At 41.0% G+C, this 18,654-nt stretch overlaps 1 protein-coding gene across 1 annotated transcript in view; it reads right to left on the bottom strand.

The window, feature by feature from the left end:
- Nucleotides 1-18,654, bottom strand: part of SRPK1 (SRSF protein kinase 1) — a 76,842-nt gene that overhangs the window by 44,921 nt on the left and 13,267 nt on the right. The window contains 1 exon segment of the mRNA XM_036316116.1: nucleotides 1,321-1,439. Coding sequence (XP_036172009.1) covers nucleotides 1,321-1,439 — 119 coding nt within the window.

Below are 18,654 nucleotides of genomic sequence, written 5' to 3'. Positions count from 1 at the left end.
ATATATCACAATAGATTTATCTAAACATATAAATCTATTTATAGTTGCAGTCTCAGGATTTTTCTTTTCTTTTTTAAAGAGAGAGATCAATGGATTCCATTTATTTAACCTAAAAACACACAGGATTTGATTTTCTAAAACACAAGACAACAAAACTCAGGAAGGCCTGAAAAGGCTTCCAACAATGGCAAGAATCAAGTTATTTTAACATCTATCTTTGCCTGATGAAAATAAAAAGACCCAGGTTCTACTAGATGGTAAGATATATTTTGTTATAAGTTCCTACCAAAGAATACTGGAAAGTCTCATAAAGAAATAGAAAAGCTATCAGGCAATTTTAGGACATAGTTTAAGTACATATAATTCCAGTTTAACTTATCTTAGCAATCATTATGAGAAAAAGTAATAAAAAGGTGTTTTGCAAAAGTCTACATATAAAATCTCATCACTAGCCCTGACTGGTTTGGCGCAGTGGGTAGAGCTTTGGCCTGTGGACTCAGGGTCCCAGGTTCGATTCTGCTCAAGGGCATGTACCTTGGATGCGGGCACATCCTCAATAGGGAGTGTTCAGGAGGCAGCTGTACCTTGGTTGCCGGCACACCCCAGTAGGAGGTGTGCAGGAGGCAGCTGATCGATGTTTCTCTCTCATCGATGTTTCTAACTCTCTATCCCTCTCCCTTTCTCTCTGTAAAAAAAAAAAAAAATCAATAAAATATATTTAAAAAAACACATTATGCCCCTAACCGGTTTGGCTCAGTGGATAGAGCGTCGGCCTGAGGACTCAAGGGTCCCAGGTTTGATTCTGGTCAAGGGCATGTACCTTGGTTGCAGGCACATCCCCAGTAGGGGGTGTGTAGGAGGCAGCTGATCGATGTTTCTCTTTCATCAATGTTCCTAACTCTCTATCCCTCTCCCTTCCTCTCTGTAAAAAATCAATAAAATATATTAAAAAAAATAATAATAAAAAATAAAATTTCATCATTGGTTACTTCTGGGTGATAGCATTAAAGATGGCTTTTAGTTTCTTTTTGTTTAATATATGTCTGAAGTTTTCTAAGGTAAGTATGCACTATTATTTTTAAGGAGAATAAAAGGTAAAAACAGGTTTGATATAAAACTAATAAATTGAGTCAAACTAAGAGGAAATACTATTTCCTATATTTAAAGAAAGAAAAATGCACACCTGTAATACTTTCAATAAAGAGAAATTTTAAAAGATACGGTAAGCAAAAAAGCATCAAAACTTTACAATGATTGAGCAAACATTCAAATGAGAAACTGAATACACCTGGATCATGTCTTACTTATAGAAAGTCTTACCTTTACAATAATCATTGGGATCTTCCTGCTCATCATCATCAGAACCTAGAATCTCCTCTTCCTGTTCTGGTGGATCACTCTCAGAGTGGGGAGCAGAGCCTCGGTGCTGAGTTTCAGATCTAAGAAATAATGCAAACATGTTCAATCTAAATGGACAGAATAGGACTTTAAGGAAATATTAGCAAAATGTCCTCCTCCCACTTAACAGATAATATAAACAGAATATTATCTAATGGCAGCCTAGGAAAACATTAACTATCACTTTACCTCAGGTTAGGAACATACCACTTTTTAAAAAGTCAGTACAGATTAAATAAACCTAGAAAATATACAGAGTGGGGCAAGAGTAAGTTTACAGTGGTGAGAACGTGAAACACAAGAGTTTATTCTTGTATTATTATTTATAAACTAGTGGCCTGGTGCATGAAATTTGTGCATGGGGGAGGGGGTGTCCCTCAGCCCGGTCTGCACCCTCTCCAATCTGGGACCCCTTGGGAAATATCCGGCAGTCGGACATCCCTCTCGCAATCTGGGACTGCTGGCTCCTAACCACTCACTTGCCTGCCTGCCTGCTTGCCCCTAATCACTCTGCCTGCTGGCCTGCTCATCCCCAATTGCCTCCCCCCGCCGGCTTGCTCGTCCCCAACTGCCCCCCACTGCTGGCCTGCTTGCCCCCAACTGGTCCCCTCTGCCGGCCTGCTCACCCCCAACTGACGTCCCATTCTGGCCTGATCACCCACAACTGCCTCTACCTTGGCCCTGCCACCATGGCTATGTCCAGAAGAAGGTCCAGAAGGTATCCTGGAAGGTCTCCTAGTCTAATTAGCATATTACCCTTTTATTAGTATAGGGGGCCAGCTGGTTTGCCCTGAAAGGTGTCCTGGATCAGGGTGGGGGTTCCCTTGGGGGATGGGACAGCTGGGCGAGGGGCCTGTGGTGGTTTGCCGGCTGGCCACGCCCCATTAGGGTGGGGGTCTCCACTGGGGATGGTGCCGGCCGGGGGGAGGGGCTGGGGCAGTTTGCAGGCCAGCCACGCCCCCATGGGGTGAGGGTCCCCACTGTGGGGGTGTAGCCAGCCTGGGTGAGGGGCTGATGGCTGTTTGCAGGCTGGCCACGCCCCCAAACGGGGACCCTCACCCCATGGGGATGTGGCCAGTCTGGGTAAGGGGCTGAGGGCCATTTTCAGGCTGGCCAGGCACCCCAGCAGGGACACCCACCCTGAAGGGGCTGTGGCCAGCCTGGGTGAGGGGCTGATGGCTATTTGCAGGCTGAGGGCCATTTTCAGGCTGGCCACGCCCACCAGCAGGGACCCTCACCCCAATGGTGGCCTAGCCAGCCTGGGTGAGGGGCTGAGTGCCATTTGCAGGCCCCTCCCTCGGTGGCCAGCCCAGGCAACCCAAGCCTCCTGAGCGCTCATGCCTGCTCCGTGGCCACCACCCACAGACCCCTCCTTCGGTGGCCGGCCAGGCAGGCGGGAAGCTTGGCTTCCTCTGAGCCGGGGTGACTCTGGCTTGCTACAGCTGGCTCCATGGCCGCCGCCATCTTCGTCCTGCTAATTTGCATATTCACGCTTGATTGGCTGTGGGGCATCATGGAGGTATGGTCTATTTACATATTTGTCTATTATTAGTGTAGACTAGAGGCCCGGTGCACAAAAAATTGTGCACTGGCGGGGGGGGGGGGCGTGTCCCTCAGCCCCACTTGTGCCCTCTCACAGTCTGGGACTCCTTGGGAGATAATGACCTGCTGGCTTAGGCCCACTCCCGGGTGGCAGAGGGCAGGCCCAATCCCCAGGTGCAGCCCCTGGTTGGGCTCAGAGCAGGGCCGATTGGGGAGTTGGGGCGCAGCCCCCTGTCACACTCAAGGCAGGGTTGATGGGGAGTTTGCGGCGCCACCCTCGTCACGCACAGAGCAGGGCCGATCAGGGGGTTGGGGCGCCTTCCCCTGTCACGAACACAGCAGGGCGGATAGGGAGGTTGTGGCCCCGCCCCCTGTCACACACAGAGCCCCAGGGCGATCAGGGGGTTTGGGCGCTGCCCCGTCACGCTGCTCCAGGGGCCAGGAGGCCTCACGGCTCTGCTGATCCCAGTGCTGGGAGGCCTCACTGCTCCGCTGATCCTGGTGCTGGGAGGCCTCGTTGGTCCACTGATTCCGGTGCTGGGAGGCTCCACTGATCCCAGTGCCAGGAGGCCTCACGGCTCCGCTGATCCCGGTGCCAGGAGGTCTCGCAACTCCGCTGATCCCGGTGATGGGAGGCATATTACCCTTTTACTATATAGGGTCGAGGCCTGGTGCATGGGTGGGAGTCGGCTGGTTTGCCCTGAAGGGTGTTTTGGATCAGGGTGGGGGTCCCACTTGGGTGCCTGGCCAGCCTGGATAAGGGGATGATGGCTGTTTGCAGCTGGTCACACCCCCTTCAGGGTGGGGGTCCCCACTAGGATGCCTGGCCAGTCTGGGTGAGGGGCTGAGGGCCGTTTTCAGGCTGGCAGGTGACTGAAGCTCCCAACCTCTCCTTTTTTTCTTTTCTTTTTTGTTTTATTCTGGGATTTATTTACCTTCTATGGCTGTCACTGGAACTGAGAGCCGGCTTTAGCTCTGAGACCTCGGCTGCTGAAAGCAGGTATCTGGTTTGTTTGGCTTCTATAATTGAAACACTGTTGCAACTCCAGCTCGGCCGGCTGGCTGAAAGCATGGGGTTTGTTTAGCTTCTATAATTGCAACATTGTTTCTTAGAGTGCAAGCTCAGAGCCCAGCAGCGGCAGGCGGGGAACTTTGGCTTTCTCCTTCACTGGAGCTAGCAAGCCTCCTGTTTGCTTCAGCTGCCTGGCTGCCGGCCACCATCTTGGTTGGCAGTTAATTTGCATATCACCCTGATTAGCCAATGGGAAGTGTAGCAGAGGTATGGTTAATTACCATGTTTGTCTATTATTAGATAGGATTATTGTATTTTCCATACAAATTGTAAACCTACTTTTGCCACACTCAGTATATAAAAATGAAAAAAGAATCCAAAAATACGAAGATAGTGTAAGGAGCCTCTGGGACAGCTTCAAGCGTACCAACATCAGAATTATAGGGGTGCCAGAAGAAGTGAGAGACCAAGATATTGAAAACGTATTTGAAGAAATAATGACAGAAAACTTACCCTACCTGCTGAAAGAAATAGACTTACAACTCCAGGAAGCGCAGAGAACCCCAAACAAAAGAAACCCAAAGAGGAACCACACAAAGACACATCATAATTAAAATGCCAAGAGCAAAAGACAAAGAGAGAATCCCAAAAGCAGCAAGAGAAAGAAAGTCAGTTACCTACAAGGGAGTACCCATACGACTGTCAGCTGATTTCTCAACAGAAACTTTGCAGGCCAGAAGGGAGTGGCAAGAAATATTCAAAGTGATGAATACCAAGAACCTACAACCAAGATTACTTTATCCAGCAAAGCTATCATTCAGAATTGAAGGTCAGATAAAGAGCTTCACAGATAAGGAAAAGCTAAAGGTGTTCATCACCACCAAACCAGGATTATATGAAATGCTGAAAGGTATTCTTTAAGAAGAGGAAGAAGAAGAAAAAGGTAAAGATACAAATTATGAACAACAAATACACATCTATCAACAAGTGAATCTAAAAATCAAGTGAATAAATAATCTGATAAACAGAATGAACTGGTGATTATAATAGAATCAGGGGCATAGAAAGGGAGTGGACTATTTTCGGGGTGGGGGGAAGGGGTGTGGGGGATGTGGGAAGAGACTGGACAAAATTTGTGCACCTATGGATGAGGACAGTGGGTGGGGAGTGAGGGTGGAGGGTGGGGTGGGAACTGGGTGGAGGGGAAAAAAGAGGAACCAATGAAATAATCTGAATAATAAAGATTTAATTAAAAAAAATAAATAACTAAAAGATCATACAAAAATCATAAAGATATTTGACAAAATTGAAGATGTATTTGAGATTGAAACCCTTGATAAATAGGAATAAACTTAATAATTAAGTTGAGAGACTTACTACTCAACTCAATTAAAGGTATATATTAGTAACCCATTGAAACATTACACAAGCATTCCCACAAAAGACAGAAGATGTAACACAGTTTTATGGCTACTTTTCAAAGTTATACTGGCAGTCTTAGTAATTTAAGGGAAGAAAAAGAACCAGAACTGCTACCATTATAAAATGGTTATTCACCTAGAAAATCTGAGAAAAATAATCAAAAAAATCAGTAGCAACCAATACAAGGTTTTAGGTAATAAGAAGGTAACAAATTACCATACAAATTTAAAAAGCAACAGTTTTAACATTCCATCAATAACCAATAAAAAATGTAATGGATAAAAAGCAGTAAACTTATAAAAGCAATCACAGTAAAAATCTAAGACTATAAGAAACACACATGTCTGAAGGGTATAACAAACAAACAAACAAACAAACAAACAAACAAACAAGCTACTGAATATTCCCAGATGGGAAGAATCAAAACTAAACATGTCATTTTTCCAGAAAGTAACCTATACATTCATATAAATTCAAAGCAATCTCAACTGAAATCAACAAGATATTTTTGTAGAATTTTCCTTAGAAAAGAAAATTAGCAAAAATAGCCAAGAATTTTTCAAAATAGAGAAATGATTGGGAACTTGGGCTCCAGATAGCAAGATGGAATAAACAGCTATAATAATTAAAATGCTATAGTACTGGTACTGGATTAAAATGAAATCTAGCCATACACTTAATAAGGTAATTCAGTATTGGGTAAATATGGCATTTCACAACAAAACTAAAAACAACATGAACTGTTTACCATAATCACTGGGAAAACCAGCTATTTGTAAAAAGGGAAGATCAGAGTGAGATATGCTAAACAATGTGAGGAAGGGACCATGAACCAAGGAATGCAGAAAGCTGGTAAAGACCAGGAATCAATTCTCCCCTAGAGCCTCTAGAACAGTGGTTCTCAACCTTCCTAATGCCGCGACCCTTTAATACAGTTCCTCACGTTGTGGTGACCCCAAACATAAAATTCTTTTCGTTGCTACTTCATAACTGTAATTTTGCTACTGTTATGAATCGTAATGTAAGTATCTGATATGCAGGATGTATTTTCATTGTTACAAACTGAACCTAATAAAGCATAGTGATTAATCACAAAAACAATATGTAATTATATATGTGTTTTCCGATAGTCTTAGGTGACCCCTGTGAAAAGGTCGTTTGACCCCCAAAGGGGTCGCGACCCACATGTTGAGAATCGCTGCTCTAGAAGGAAGATAACTTTGTCTCCTTTTAAGCTACTAAATTTGTAGCAATTTGTTATAGTAGCAATAGGAAACTAATAAAGCAGTTTAGCTTACTCAAACTAACATGTCAATTAATTCAAGAAAAGATTCATGTAGTCTGTAAACACATGAAAAGATATTAAATCAATAGGAACAGGGAAAAAGATATTAAAACAAGGATTTTAAAAAAAAATGTCCAGTGACTTGGCAGAAATAAAAAAGGATTAATTTTGCATGTTGACAAGGATTTGGAGGGGTTGAGTGGGCATTCTTTTATGCCAGTGGTTCTCAACCTTCTGGCCCTTTAAATACAGTTCCTCATGTTGTGACCCAACCATAAAATTATTTTCGTTGCTACTTCACAACTGTAATGTTGCTACTGTTATGAATCATAATGTAAATATCTGATATGCAGGATGGTCTTTGGTGACCCCTGTGAAAGGGTCGTTCGACCACCAAAGGGGTCGCAACCCACAAGTTGAGAACCACTGTTTTAGGCTATGGATGAAATTAAAATTGGTGAAGCCTTTTTATTTTTATTTATGTATCTTTAAAATACATTTTTATTGATTTCAGAGAGAAAGGGAGAGGGAGAGACAGAAACATCAATGATGAGAGAGAATCATTGGCTGGCTGCCTCCTGCACGCCCCACACTGGGGATCAAGCCTGCAATCCGGGCATGTGCCCTGACCAGAATCCACCCATGACCTTCTGGTTTATAGGTCAATGCTCAACCACTGAGCCATGCCATCTGAGCTGGTGAAGCCTTTTTAGAGGTAATTTGACAGTTTAAAGTTTAAAATATTCATATGGGGATAATGCTGTGAAAATTTGACATTTAATGTAATTAGCATAATGCTGCTAATGCATTTGAAAACACATTCACATGACTGAAATAACTATGTTGGTGAGGAGGGAGAGAAACTGAAACCTTTGTATGCTACTTTGGTGAGACAACTAAGGATGGCACAGCCAATACGGAAAACAGTATGGTGTTTTTAAAAACTAAAAATAGATTTACCATATAATCCAGCAATTTTACTTCTGTGTTTGCACCTAAAAGAATTGAAAGCAAGGTTCAAAATATTTAACCGGTTTCAGTCCTACAAAATGAAGAGTTATGAGGATGGATGGTGGTGATGATTACACAACAATGTGAATATATTTAATACCAATCAACTGTATATACACTTAAATACGCTTAAGATGGTAAATTTTATGTATATTATACCACAATTTGAAAAAGTGCCAGAAAAAAAAAATCCAACCAAAAATACTCTACCCAGAAAAGTTATCATTCAGAATTGGAGATAAGATTTTCCAGATAAGCAAATACTAAAGGAGTTTATCACTACTTAACCAGCCTTACAAGAAATGCTAAATGGACTTATTTAAGCTAAAAAAAAAAAAAGGGGGTGCTGACTGATTACAAGAAAACATATAAAAGAATAAATCCCACTAGAGAGGTAAATATATAGTAAAGGTAGTGGATTAATCACTTATAAAGCTAGTGTGGAATAAAAGACAAAAAATAGTAAAACTACCTATGATTGTAATAAATGGGTAAGGGATACACAAGAAAAATGTGACATCAAAACCAAAATGTGTGTGGGAATGGGGAATAAAAATGTTGAGCTTTAGAATGGGATCAAATTTAAGTTGTTATCAATTTAAAGTAGACCATAGATATATGTTTATGTGTAAGCCTTGTGGTAACCACAAGTAAAAACCTATAGTAAACAGCAAAAGATTAAGAGAAAGGAATATAAGTACACCACTATAGAAAGTCATCAAAAAAGAGAGCAAGAGAAGAAAAAAGGAACAAAGAGAAACTATAAACGCGGGTAAGTAAACAATAAGTACATACCTACAGACAATTACTTTAAATGTAAATGGACTAAATTCCCCAATCAAAAGATGGATAAAAAACTAAGACCTATCTATATGCCATTCACAAGAGACTTACTTACATCTTAGAACACACAGTCAGAGTGAAGGGATAGAAAAAGTATTCCATGTAAAGGGAAACCAAAAGAAAGCTAAAGTAGCTACAGTTATATCAGAAAAATAGACTCTAAAAGAAAGACTGTAATAAGAGACAAAGATGGATGTTACATAATGATAAAGGTGCCAATCCAATAAGAGGATATAATATCTGTAAATATGTAGGCACTCAACATAGGAACACCTAAATATATAAAGTAAATATTAACAGAACTAAAGGGAAAAATAGACAGTAATACAATAGTAGGGGATTTTTATATACTACTTAGACCAAAGGATAGATTGTCCAGACAGAAAAACAACAAGGAAATACCAGCTTTAACACATTGGACCACATGGACATAACATATTGTAAGGACAGGAAAAAGGCATTTTCTTTTTCTTTGCTGTGGCTTCCACAGTTTATGAGAAGCACCTGATAATTAGACTCCCAGATTATTATCTCCTCTGATTCAAACAGCCCCTCTGTTCAAACTGCAAGACAAGATAAGCTACTCTCAAGGCTACATTCTTGCATTCCCCCTCCTTCTTGCTGTTTTCAGAACTCCTAAGCTCCAAGGGCCTTTCTTCTGCCTCTGTAACTTGTTTCTTGAGCCTACACAGCCCAGCTGGCTGATTTCTACTACCTTTGTAATTTTCTAAATAAACTTTCTTTTATAATTTGGAAAAAAATAACTTATCACATTGCCAGGTTCTTCTGTACCTTCTTATCTGTGTTTTCCCCAAGACCTCCCTTTGATCTGTGGCTCCAGTTCAAATTTTCCAAATCAAAAAAATAACAAATACATTGTACACCAAACACTTGCAGAGGGAAAAGGCGTTAGCATTATTCCTGCATATTCATAGTCTCAATACCAGGGAATTCATGGCATTCAGATTAAGTAGGAAAAGAAAATAGATTTTCCTCTATACAAAATGACCATAAGCCCTTAAATTCAACAGAGATACATGTGCCTTTTTATCTCCCTTCTTAGAACCTCAATGCCAATCATATATCACCTATCGTGAAAGACATAACATAGAGCAGCGATTTTCAAACAATGTGCCATAAGAATTTTTAAAATATGGAATACCTGACTATTTGCTCAGGGGGCACTGAACTCTTTTTCCTTAGATTGTCAAATAAAAAAATGACAACAGTCAACACAACAATAGATGACTTGGTGAATGAAGCAAAATTCTACCCATTTTTTTGGTCAGCTTGGTGTGCTGCAGAATTTTAGTAATTAATTTATGTGTGCCAGGAGATGAAAACAGTTGAAAATTGCTGATGCAACTTGCCTGTATGGTCAAATCCTGGATTTGTTACTTACTTCCTGGGTGATCTGAGGCAGGTAAGTTAACCTCTCCAAGTCTATTTCCTTATCTATAAGTCATAAAAATAAAAGCACCAAGTTTACAAGGTTGCTTTGAACATTAAATGAATTAGTACCTATAAAAGCTTAGAACATGCCCTGGCTGGTTTGGCTCAGTGGATAGAGTGTCGGCCTTTGGACCAAAGGGTCCCAGGTTCGATTCATCAGGGGCACATGCCCAGGTTATGGGCTTGATCCCCAGTGTGGGGTGCGCAGGAAGCAGCCAATCAATGATTCTCTTTCATCATTGATGTTTCTCTCTCTCCATCTCTCTTCCTCTCAGAAATCAATAAAAATATATTTTAAAAAAAAAGCTTACAACAGTGTCTGGCAACCAGTGCTATTATTATTGCACACAGAAATTTAGATAGACTCTTTGGGATGTAGATAGTCTCTTTGGGCTGGAGGTCTTTACTTAGAGCTTTTCTCTATGATAGGCTGATGTTGATGAATATTGGCAGCTAGTCCATAATAATCTATTTTAAAATTTTGGAACAAAGGTATCAATAATAGTACCTGCCTGTAGAATACACTCATATTTCACAAATATCACTTAATATCACTTATTAGGTTATTAAAAGCCACGACACACTAATTTTATCTTTATTCCGGTCAATAAATAAGGGATCTTATTTTGTTGTTTGCCTTTCTAAAAAAATTACTTAGTGATTTCAGTAAAGCCTGTGTAATAAAGTAGATGAGAGCATTCTGACATCGAGAGAGATGGGAATTTTTCTTCATATTATAATGTAGTTTTTGTGCTCATCTATTTGTCCCTGATGCTTCTCATACACCAGCAATGCCAGTAAGCACAATTCATTTGCTTCTCTCAGGAAGGGTAGTTGTTCACTAAACATAGAAAAGAAAAAAAAAGGAAGAAAAAGAAAATCTGAACTTGATTATTATATAATGTCCCCCTTTATTATTTCATTTGGAAAGACTCAACTCATTCATGCATTTATTTAAAGGTACTTAAAATATCCCTTCTTAAAACTTTATAGAAAAGACAGTGACAACTCCTACCTAGGACAGTTACTGCATTCCCAAGGAAAATAATTTAGAAATTCCTCTTCATAAACATGTTACATCTACATCTACCCTCTCCAAAGACATCAGAATTAAAAGAACCAATGTTTTAAACGACAAAACATCAATTATAAAAACTGCATACAACATCTAAATACTTCTCAAATTAGTGATACTAAAAGACCAAACTTCCTTGTTTCAGTCCAATTCAAAACCACAAAAATATTAAAGTTCACCACTGCTTTATGCAATGAGTATATAACTAAGGAAGATTTACTTTGAATATTTACCCAAGTACATGGGAATATAGAACAAGGTTCATTGCTGATTAACACATTGTATGCGGGAAACGTATTTATATGTTTTACGTATTTATACGTTCGACCAGTGTAGTAGAGCGCGGGACACGTATTAATACGTTTTTTATAGACTAGCGGGAGAATGCAGGTAACGTATAAATATGTAAACTAAAGTTATCGTAATTTTACTGAACGTTGCCATTTGCGCAAAAAATTAACAAAAATGGCCCGCGCCACCTGTTAGCGCGCAATAAAAACTACCCGCAAACAATGTGTTAAGAAATAAAGCCATTACTTCCTGTCTAGTTCTCTATGTGCTCCAGAGAATAGCAGTCCAAGAGGAGACAGTATACAACAAACACAAAACTCATTCTCCCATCTGGGGACAGAAAAGCCTTCAGGTTCAATATATCCACAAGTGCTAATGTTTTCTAATTTAATCAAAGGAGGTATGCACTGTAATGGAATAACTAAGGTTTTACCTTAAAAACTTCAAAAACTAGATTCTAGCCCAGCTGACATGGCTTAGTGTCAACCCATGAACCAGGAGGTCATGGTTCGATTCCCGGTCAGGTCACATGCCCGGGTTGTGGGCTCAATCTCCAGTGTGGGGTGTGCAGGAGGCAGCCAATCAATGATTCTCTCTCCTTATTGATGTTTCTCTCTCTTTTCTTCTCCATTCCACTCTGAAATCAATAAAAATATATTTTAAAAAAGCAAACTAGATTCCAATAACCATATGATCAAACTTCCCATTACAAACATGATACAATATGATGAAGTACACAGCATCACCTTGAATACTCATCAAAATGTTTAACTGAAATCCAATCAATCCTTTAGTCCTAGTGATAGGCCAGTGAGTCAGAACAAGTGGAATAGGGAAACTGAGACAAACAGCTGACAAATTGGCAGAGCAATTTACAGCAGATACAGAAGTCACCTCCCTAGAGATAACATCTAGGCCTCAGATGTATTTCAGCTCCAGGCCCAGAAAAGCAGCAAAACTAGGTGGGAGACACCAGGAGCAGCTGCAATGACTAACAACCCCAGGCCTTGACACTGACCAATCAGTGGAGACAACTCTGAAGGAGCACATCTAGAAAACTGATGAATATTCTGCTGAAACCCTCCCTGAGACCTCCCCTAAGATTCCCTCCAGCAAGAAAGAGATAAAGCCTCAAGACAAAGGACCCAGCCTGGGCTTTCCCTCTGGAGAGCAGGTCCCTGCCATGCCCTGTCCCCTTTCATTCCCCCACAGGCATGCATCTCCTAAACTCCTAAAAGACCCCCAGGAGACTTACAACAGCATCAGCCCACCCCAGGCTAACCCCTGACCCTGTTCCCAAGACCCCCTTTTCTCTGACTTTCCAGAGAGCTAAGGCAACCCAACCTAGGCTCTCCCATTGCTTCTTCTATGCTAAGTCCTTCTTTCTTGTGTTATTGTCCTCAGTTTTAATAAATGTTCCCTCATAGTCACCTGAACTCGTGTTGTGAAATTTCTCCTGCATGAAATCAAGAACCCATACATACACTACCGGCTGTCCCTAGGCCAGTGATGGCGAACCTATGACACGCATGTCAAAGGTGACACGCGAACTCATTTTTTTGATTTTTGTTAAATGGCATTTAAATATATAAAATAAATATCAAAAATATGTCTTTGTTTTACTATGGTTGCAAATATAAAAAAATTTCTACATGTGACATGGCACCAGAATTAAGTTAGGGTTTTTCAAAATGCTGACACGCCGAGCTCAAAAGGTTCGCCATCACTGCAGGCAGACCTGCCAAGGGCCAGGTTTCATTTCCAGTAACATTTGGGTGACCCAGATGGGACCATTCATTGAAGACACACAAATAGCCAGTAAGCATTTCCAGCATTTAGTCAAAGAAAAATAATTTAAATGAAAAAAGTCAAAAGTAGAATAACTACTATGAACAACTTATGCCAACAAATTGGACAATCTGGAGGAAATGGATAAATTCCTAGTAAAATACAATCTTCCAAAACTGAATCAGGAAGAATTAGAGAATCTGAATAGCCATCAACAACTAGTGAAATTGAAGCAGTCATAAAAATACCTCACAAACAAAAGTTCTGTACTGATGGTTTCACAGGTGAATTTTACCAAACATTCAAAGAAGTAACACCTATCCCAAACTATTCCAAAAAGTTCAAGAGGAGGGAAGACTCCCAAGCTCATTTTACAAGGCCAGCATTATCCTACGTTCAAAACCAGATAAAGACACTACAAGGAAAGAAAATTAGCAGCCAATATCCCTGATGCACATAGATGCTAAAATCCTCAACACAATATTAGCAAACTGAACCCAGCAATACATTAAAAAGATCATACACTATGATCAAGTGGGACTCATTCCAGGGATACAAGGTTGGTACAATATCCACAAATCAATAAACAGGATATATCACAGTAACAAAATGAACATCAACAGATGCAGAAAAAGCATTTGATAAAACCCCACACATGATAAATATTCTCAGCAAAGTGAGAATAAAGGAAACATAACTCAACATAATAAAGGCCTTATGTGACAAACTCACAGCCAACACCATTCTCAAAGGGCAAAAATTATAAGCATTTTCTTTAAGACTGGGGCCAAAACAGGGATGTCGCTCTTACGCAACACAGTACTGGAAGTCCTAGCCACATCAATTAGATAAGAAGAAGAAATAAAAGGTATCCAAATTGGAAAGGAAGAACTGAAACTGTCATTATTTGCAGATGACATGATATTATATATAGAGAACCCTAAAGATTTCACACAAAAACTGATAAGCAATCTATAGAGTCAACACAACTCCAAAAATTTATGTGGAGCCACAAAAGACCCTGAATAGCAACAGCTATCTTGAGAAAGAAGAACAAAGTTGAAGGAATCACACTACCTGATATCAAATTATACTATACGGCCTAGTAATCAAAACAGCATGTTACTGGCATAAAAATAAGACATATAGACCAATGGAACAACATAAAGAGGCCAGAAATAAACCCACACCTTTATAGTCCAATAATATTTGTTAAAGGAGGCAAAAACACATAATGAGCTAGACAGTCTATTCAATAAATGGGCTGGGAAAAAAGAACAGGTACATGCAAAAAAAAAAGGGGTGGGTAGGAAACTGAACCTTCTTACACCACACAAGAATAAACTCAAAATGAATTAAAAACTTAAATATTAGACTTAAAACCATAAGCAATATATTTTTTGATATATTTTCTCAGGCAAGGGAAACAAGAAAAAGTAAACAAATGGGACTATTTCAAGCTCAAAAGTTTTTGCAAAGCAAAGGAAACTATCAATAAAATGAGGAAAGAAACTCACTGAATGGGAAAACATATTTGTCAATACATTTGATAAGGGATTAATATCCAAAATTTATAAAGAACTTACAAATCTCAACACCAAAAAAAACCCCAAACAATCCAATTTAAAAATGGACAAAGGACCTAAACAGATACTTCTCCAAAGAGGACATACAGATGGCCAATGGGCATATGTAAACATGCTCAATGTTACTAACCCATCACAGAAATGCAAATTAAAACCACAATGAGATATCACCTCACAACTGTCAGAGTGGCTATCATCAATAAATCAACAAACAACAAGTGCTGGTGAGGATGTGGAGAAAAGGGAACCTTTGTGCAGTGCTGGTGGGAATGCAAAATGGTGCAGCTACTATGGAAAGCAGTATGGTTACCTCAAAAAATTAAAAATGAAACTGCCTTATGACTCAGTGATCCTACTTTTTGGAATTTATCCAAAGAAACCCGAAACACTAATTCAAAAGAATATATGCACCCCCATGTTCATTGCAGCATTATTCACAACTAAAGGCCTGGTGCACAAAATTTGTGCGGGGGGTGAGGGTTGGGGGTCCCTCAGCCTGGCCTGCACCCTCTCCAATCCGGGACCCCCGGGGGGGGGCCTCTCGCAATCCAGGACCGCTGGCTCCTACCTGCTCGCCTGCCTGCCTGCCTGCCTGCCTGATCACCTCTAACTGCTCCCCTGCTGGCCTGATCACCCCTAACTGCCTCTACCTCGCACCTGGGAACCAGGATTCCCTCCCTCTGGCCAGCTGCAGACACCCAGGACCCAGGGCAGCTGTGCCCGGGCCAGCCGCAGCTGCAGGGGACCATGGGCAGGCAGCTTTGCTTGGGCTGCAGGCATCCGGGACCGCAGGGCGGGTGGCTTATCCCAATCCCGGGCCGCAGCCTGGCTGGTCCCCATTCCTCTCTCATGAGCTCATTTGTGCCTGGCTGGTCCCCATTCCTCTCTCCCCAGTGTTGAGTGTCTGAGCCATTATGGTGTGATGACCATTTGCATATTAGCTCTTTAGATAGACAGATAGATAGATAGATAGATAGATAGATAGATAGATAGATAGATAGATAGCCAGCCAGCCAGCCAAGATTTGGAAGGAGCCCAAGTGCCCATCAGTAGTTGAGTGGATAAAAAAGCCATGGTACATTTACACAATGGAATACTACTTGGCTATAAAAAAGAAGAAAATCTTATCTTTTGGGACAGCATGGATGGACCTGGAGAACATTATGCTAAGTGAAATAAGCCAGTCAGAGAAAAACAAGTACCATATGATTTCACTCATATGTGAAAACTAATAAACAAAATGAACTAATTAGCAAAACAGTGAGACTCATAAATAGTAGGCTGACAGTTGTCCGAGGAAAGGGGGCTAGGTGGAGGTTAATAGAGGGATTGAGCAAAAAAAAAAAAAAAAAAAAAAAAAAAGAGCAAAAACTCATGGACACAGACAACAGTGTGGTAACTGCCAGGGGTAAGGGTAAAGAGGAAAGTGGAGGAGAGTATAGGAGGGATAAATGGTGATGGACAGAGAAATGACTTGGGATGGTAAAAACACAATCAGTGTATAAATGATGTGTTGTAGAATTGTGCACCTGAAATCTATATAATTTTGTTAACCAGTGTCACTCCAACAAATTCAATTAAAAAATGTGAAATAGCCGAAACCGGTTTGGCTCAGTGGATAGAGGTCCCAGGTTCGATTCCGGTCAAGGGCATGTACCTGGGTTGCGGGCATATCCCCAGTAGGAGATGTGCAGGAGGCAGCTGATCGATGTTTCTCTCTCATCGATGTTTCTAACTCTCTATCTCTCTCCCTTCCTCTCTGTAAAAAATCAATAAAATATATTTTAAAAAAATAAAAATAAAAAAAAAATAAAAAAATAAAAAATGTGAAATAATCGAAATTTTCATACACTGTTGGTGATAATGTTAAATGGTACAGTCATTTTGGGGAAATTTGGCATTTTATATAAAACTAGAGGCCCAGTGCACGAAATTGTGCGTGGGTAGGGTCCCTAGGCCTAGCCTGCGATCAGGGCCATCTTCCGCCTGCTCACCAGTCCCCATTCCCGCCGCCGCCACCCACCCTGGTTCCCCATGGTTCCCCATTTCTCATCTGGTGATCGGAGCCTGTGGGCCAGGGGGAGGCACCAAGAGGTTGGCCTTTCCACCCGCTCACCAGTCCCTAGTCCTGCCCCGCCGCCACCCACCCTGGTTCCCCATTTGCCATCCGGCAATTGGAGCCTGTGGGCCGGGGGGTTGGGGGGGCACGCGGGGGCAGAAGAGGGACCAAAAGGTGGTCAATGCACCTCATAGCAACTGGTTGAGCGGTCGTTCTGGTCATTATGGTCGCTGGGCTTTTATTACATAGGATTAAACAGACTTCAACCACATTCTAGCAATTCTAATCCTAGAGAAATAAAAGATATGTCCACTCATAGATTTGTATAAGAATTCATAGAACTTTACTCATAATGGCCCCAAAGAGAAAAAACACAGATGCCCACCAATGGAGAAGACATTAACAAACTTAGGTATATTTTTGCAATAGATTCATATTCAACATTAAAAAGGAATAAAATACTAATACATGTGACCAACACAAACAAATCTTAAAACCATTATGCTGACCTGAGGAAGCTGGACACTGAAGAGTACATACAGTACAATCCCATTTATATGAAATTGTTGACCAGCCACACTAATCACAGTCAGAAAGACTGGTGGTTGCCTAGGGCCAGGATGGGGAGGGTGAGACCCTGGAAGTTCCTGCAGTGATGAGAATGTTCCAGCCTTGACTGGAGTGCTGGTTCCATGGATACATCCATTTGCCAAAATATACTAAACTGCACTCTTTTTTTTTTTTTTAATATATTTTATTGATTTTTTACAGAGAGGAAGGGAGAGAGATAGTTAGAAACATCGATGGGAGAGAAACATCGATCAGTCGTATCCTGCACATCTCTTACTGGGGATGTGCCCACAACCGAGGTACATGCCCTTGACTGGAATCGAACCCGGGACCTTTCAGTCCGCAGGCTGACGCTCTATCCACTGAGCCAAACCGGTTTTGGCTAAACTGCACTCTTAAAAATGAATTCATTATATTGTTTGTAAATTATAACTCAATAGAGTCTATTTAAAAATAAGGTAGCCCCAGCCAGTTTGGCTCAGTGGATAGAGCAGGGGTGGGCAAACTTCTTGACTCGAGGGCCACAATGGATTCTTAAACTGGACCGGAGGGCCGGAACAAAAGCATGGATGGAGTGTTTGTGTGAACTAATATAAAGTCAAAGTAAACATCATTACATAAAAGGGTACCGTCTTTTATTTCAATAGTTTTATTCATTTCAAACGGGCCGGATTCGGCCCGCGGGCCGTCGTTTGCCCACGGCTGGGATAGAGTGTCAGCCTGTAGACTGAAGGGTCCTGGGTTCAATTCCAGTCAAGGGCATATGCCCGGGTTGTGGACTCAATCCCCAGTAGGGAGCATGCAGGAGGCAGCCAATCAATGATTCTCTCTTATCACTGATGTTTCTATCTCTCTCCCTCTCCCTTCCTCTCTGAAATCAATAAAAATATATTTAAAAAATAATAATAATAAATAAAAACAAGGTATAGCAGTCTCCCTTTTATCCACGGAGACATGTTCCAAGAACCCCAGTGGATGCCTGAAACCGTGGATAGTACTGAACCCTATATGCTATGTTTTCCCTCTACACATAAATACCTATAATAAAGTTTAATTTGTCAATTTGGCATTGTGAGATTAGCAATTATAACTAATAATGAAATAGAACAAGTATAACAACATACTATAATAAAAGTTATAAGTAAAACAAGGATACCTTGAACATAAGCACTGTGATACCACAATAGTCAATCTCAAAATCAAGATAGCTACTAAGTGGACAGGTAACATAAATGGTGTTGGGTACACTGGACAAAAGGATGATTCATGTCCTGGGTTGGATGGAGAGGGATGGTGTGAGATTTCTCTCAAAATAGCACC

The sequence above is a fragment of the Myotis myotis genome, unplaced genomic scaffold (genome assembly GCF_014108235.1).
Source record: "Myotis myotis isolate mMyoMyo1 unplaced genomic scaffold, mMyoMyo1.p scaffold_m19_p_7, whole genome shotgun sequence".
Taxonomy (NCBI): Eukaryota; Metazoa; Chordata; class Mammalia; order Chiroptera; family Vespertilionidae; genus Myotis; species Myotis myotis.
This window is presented reverse-complemented; position numbering and strand designations above follow the sequence as displayed.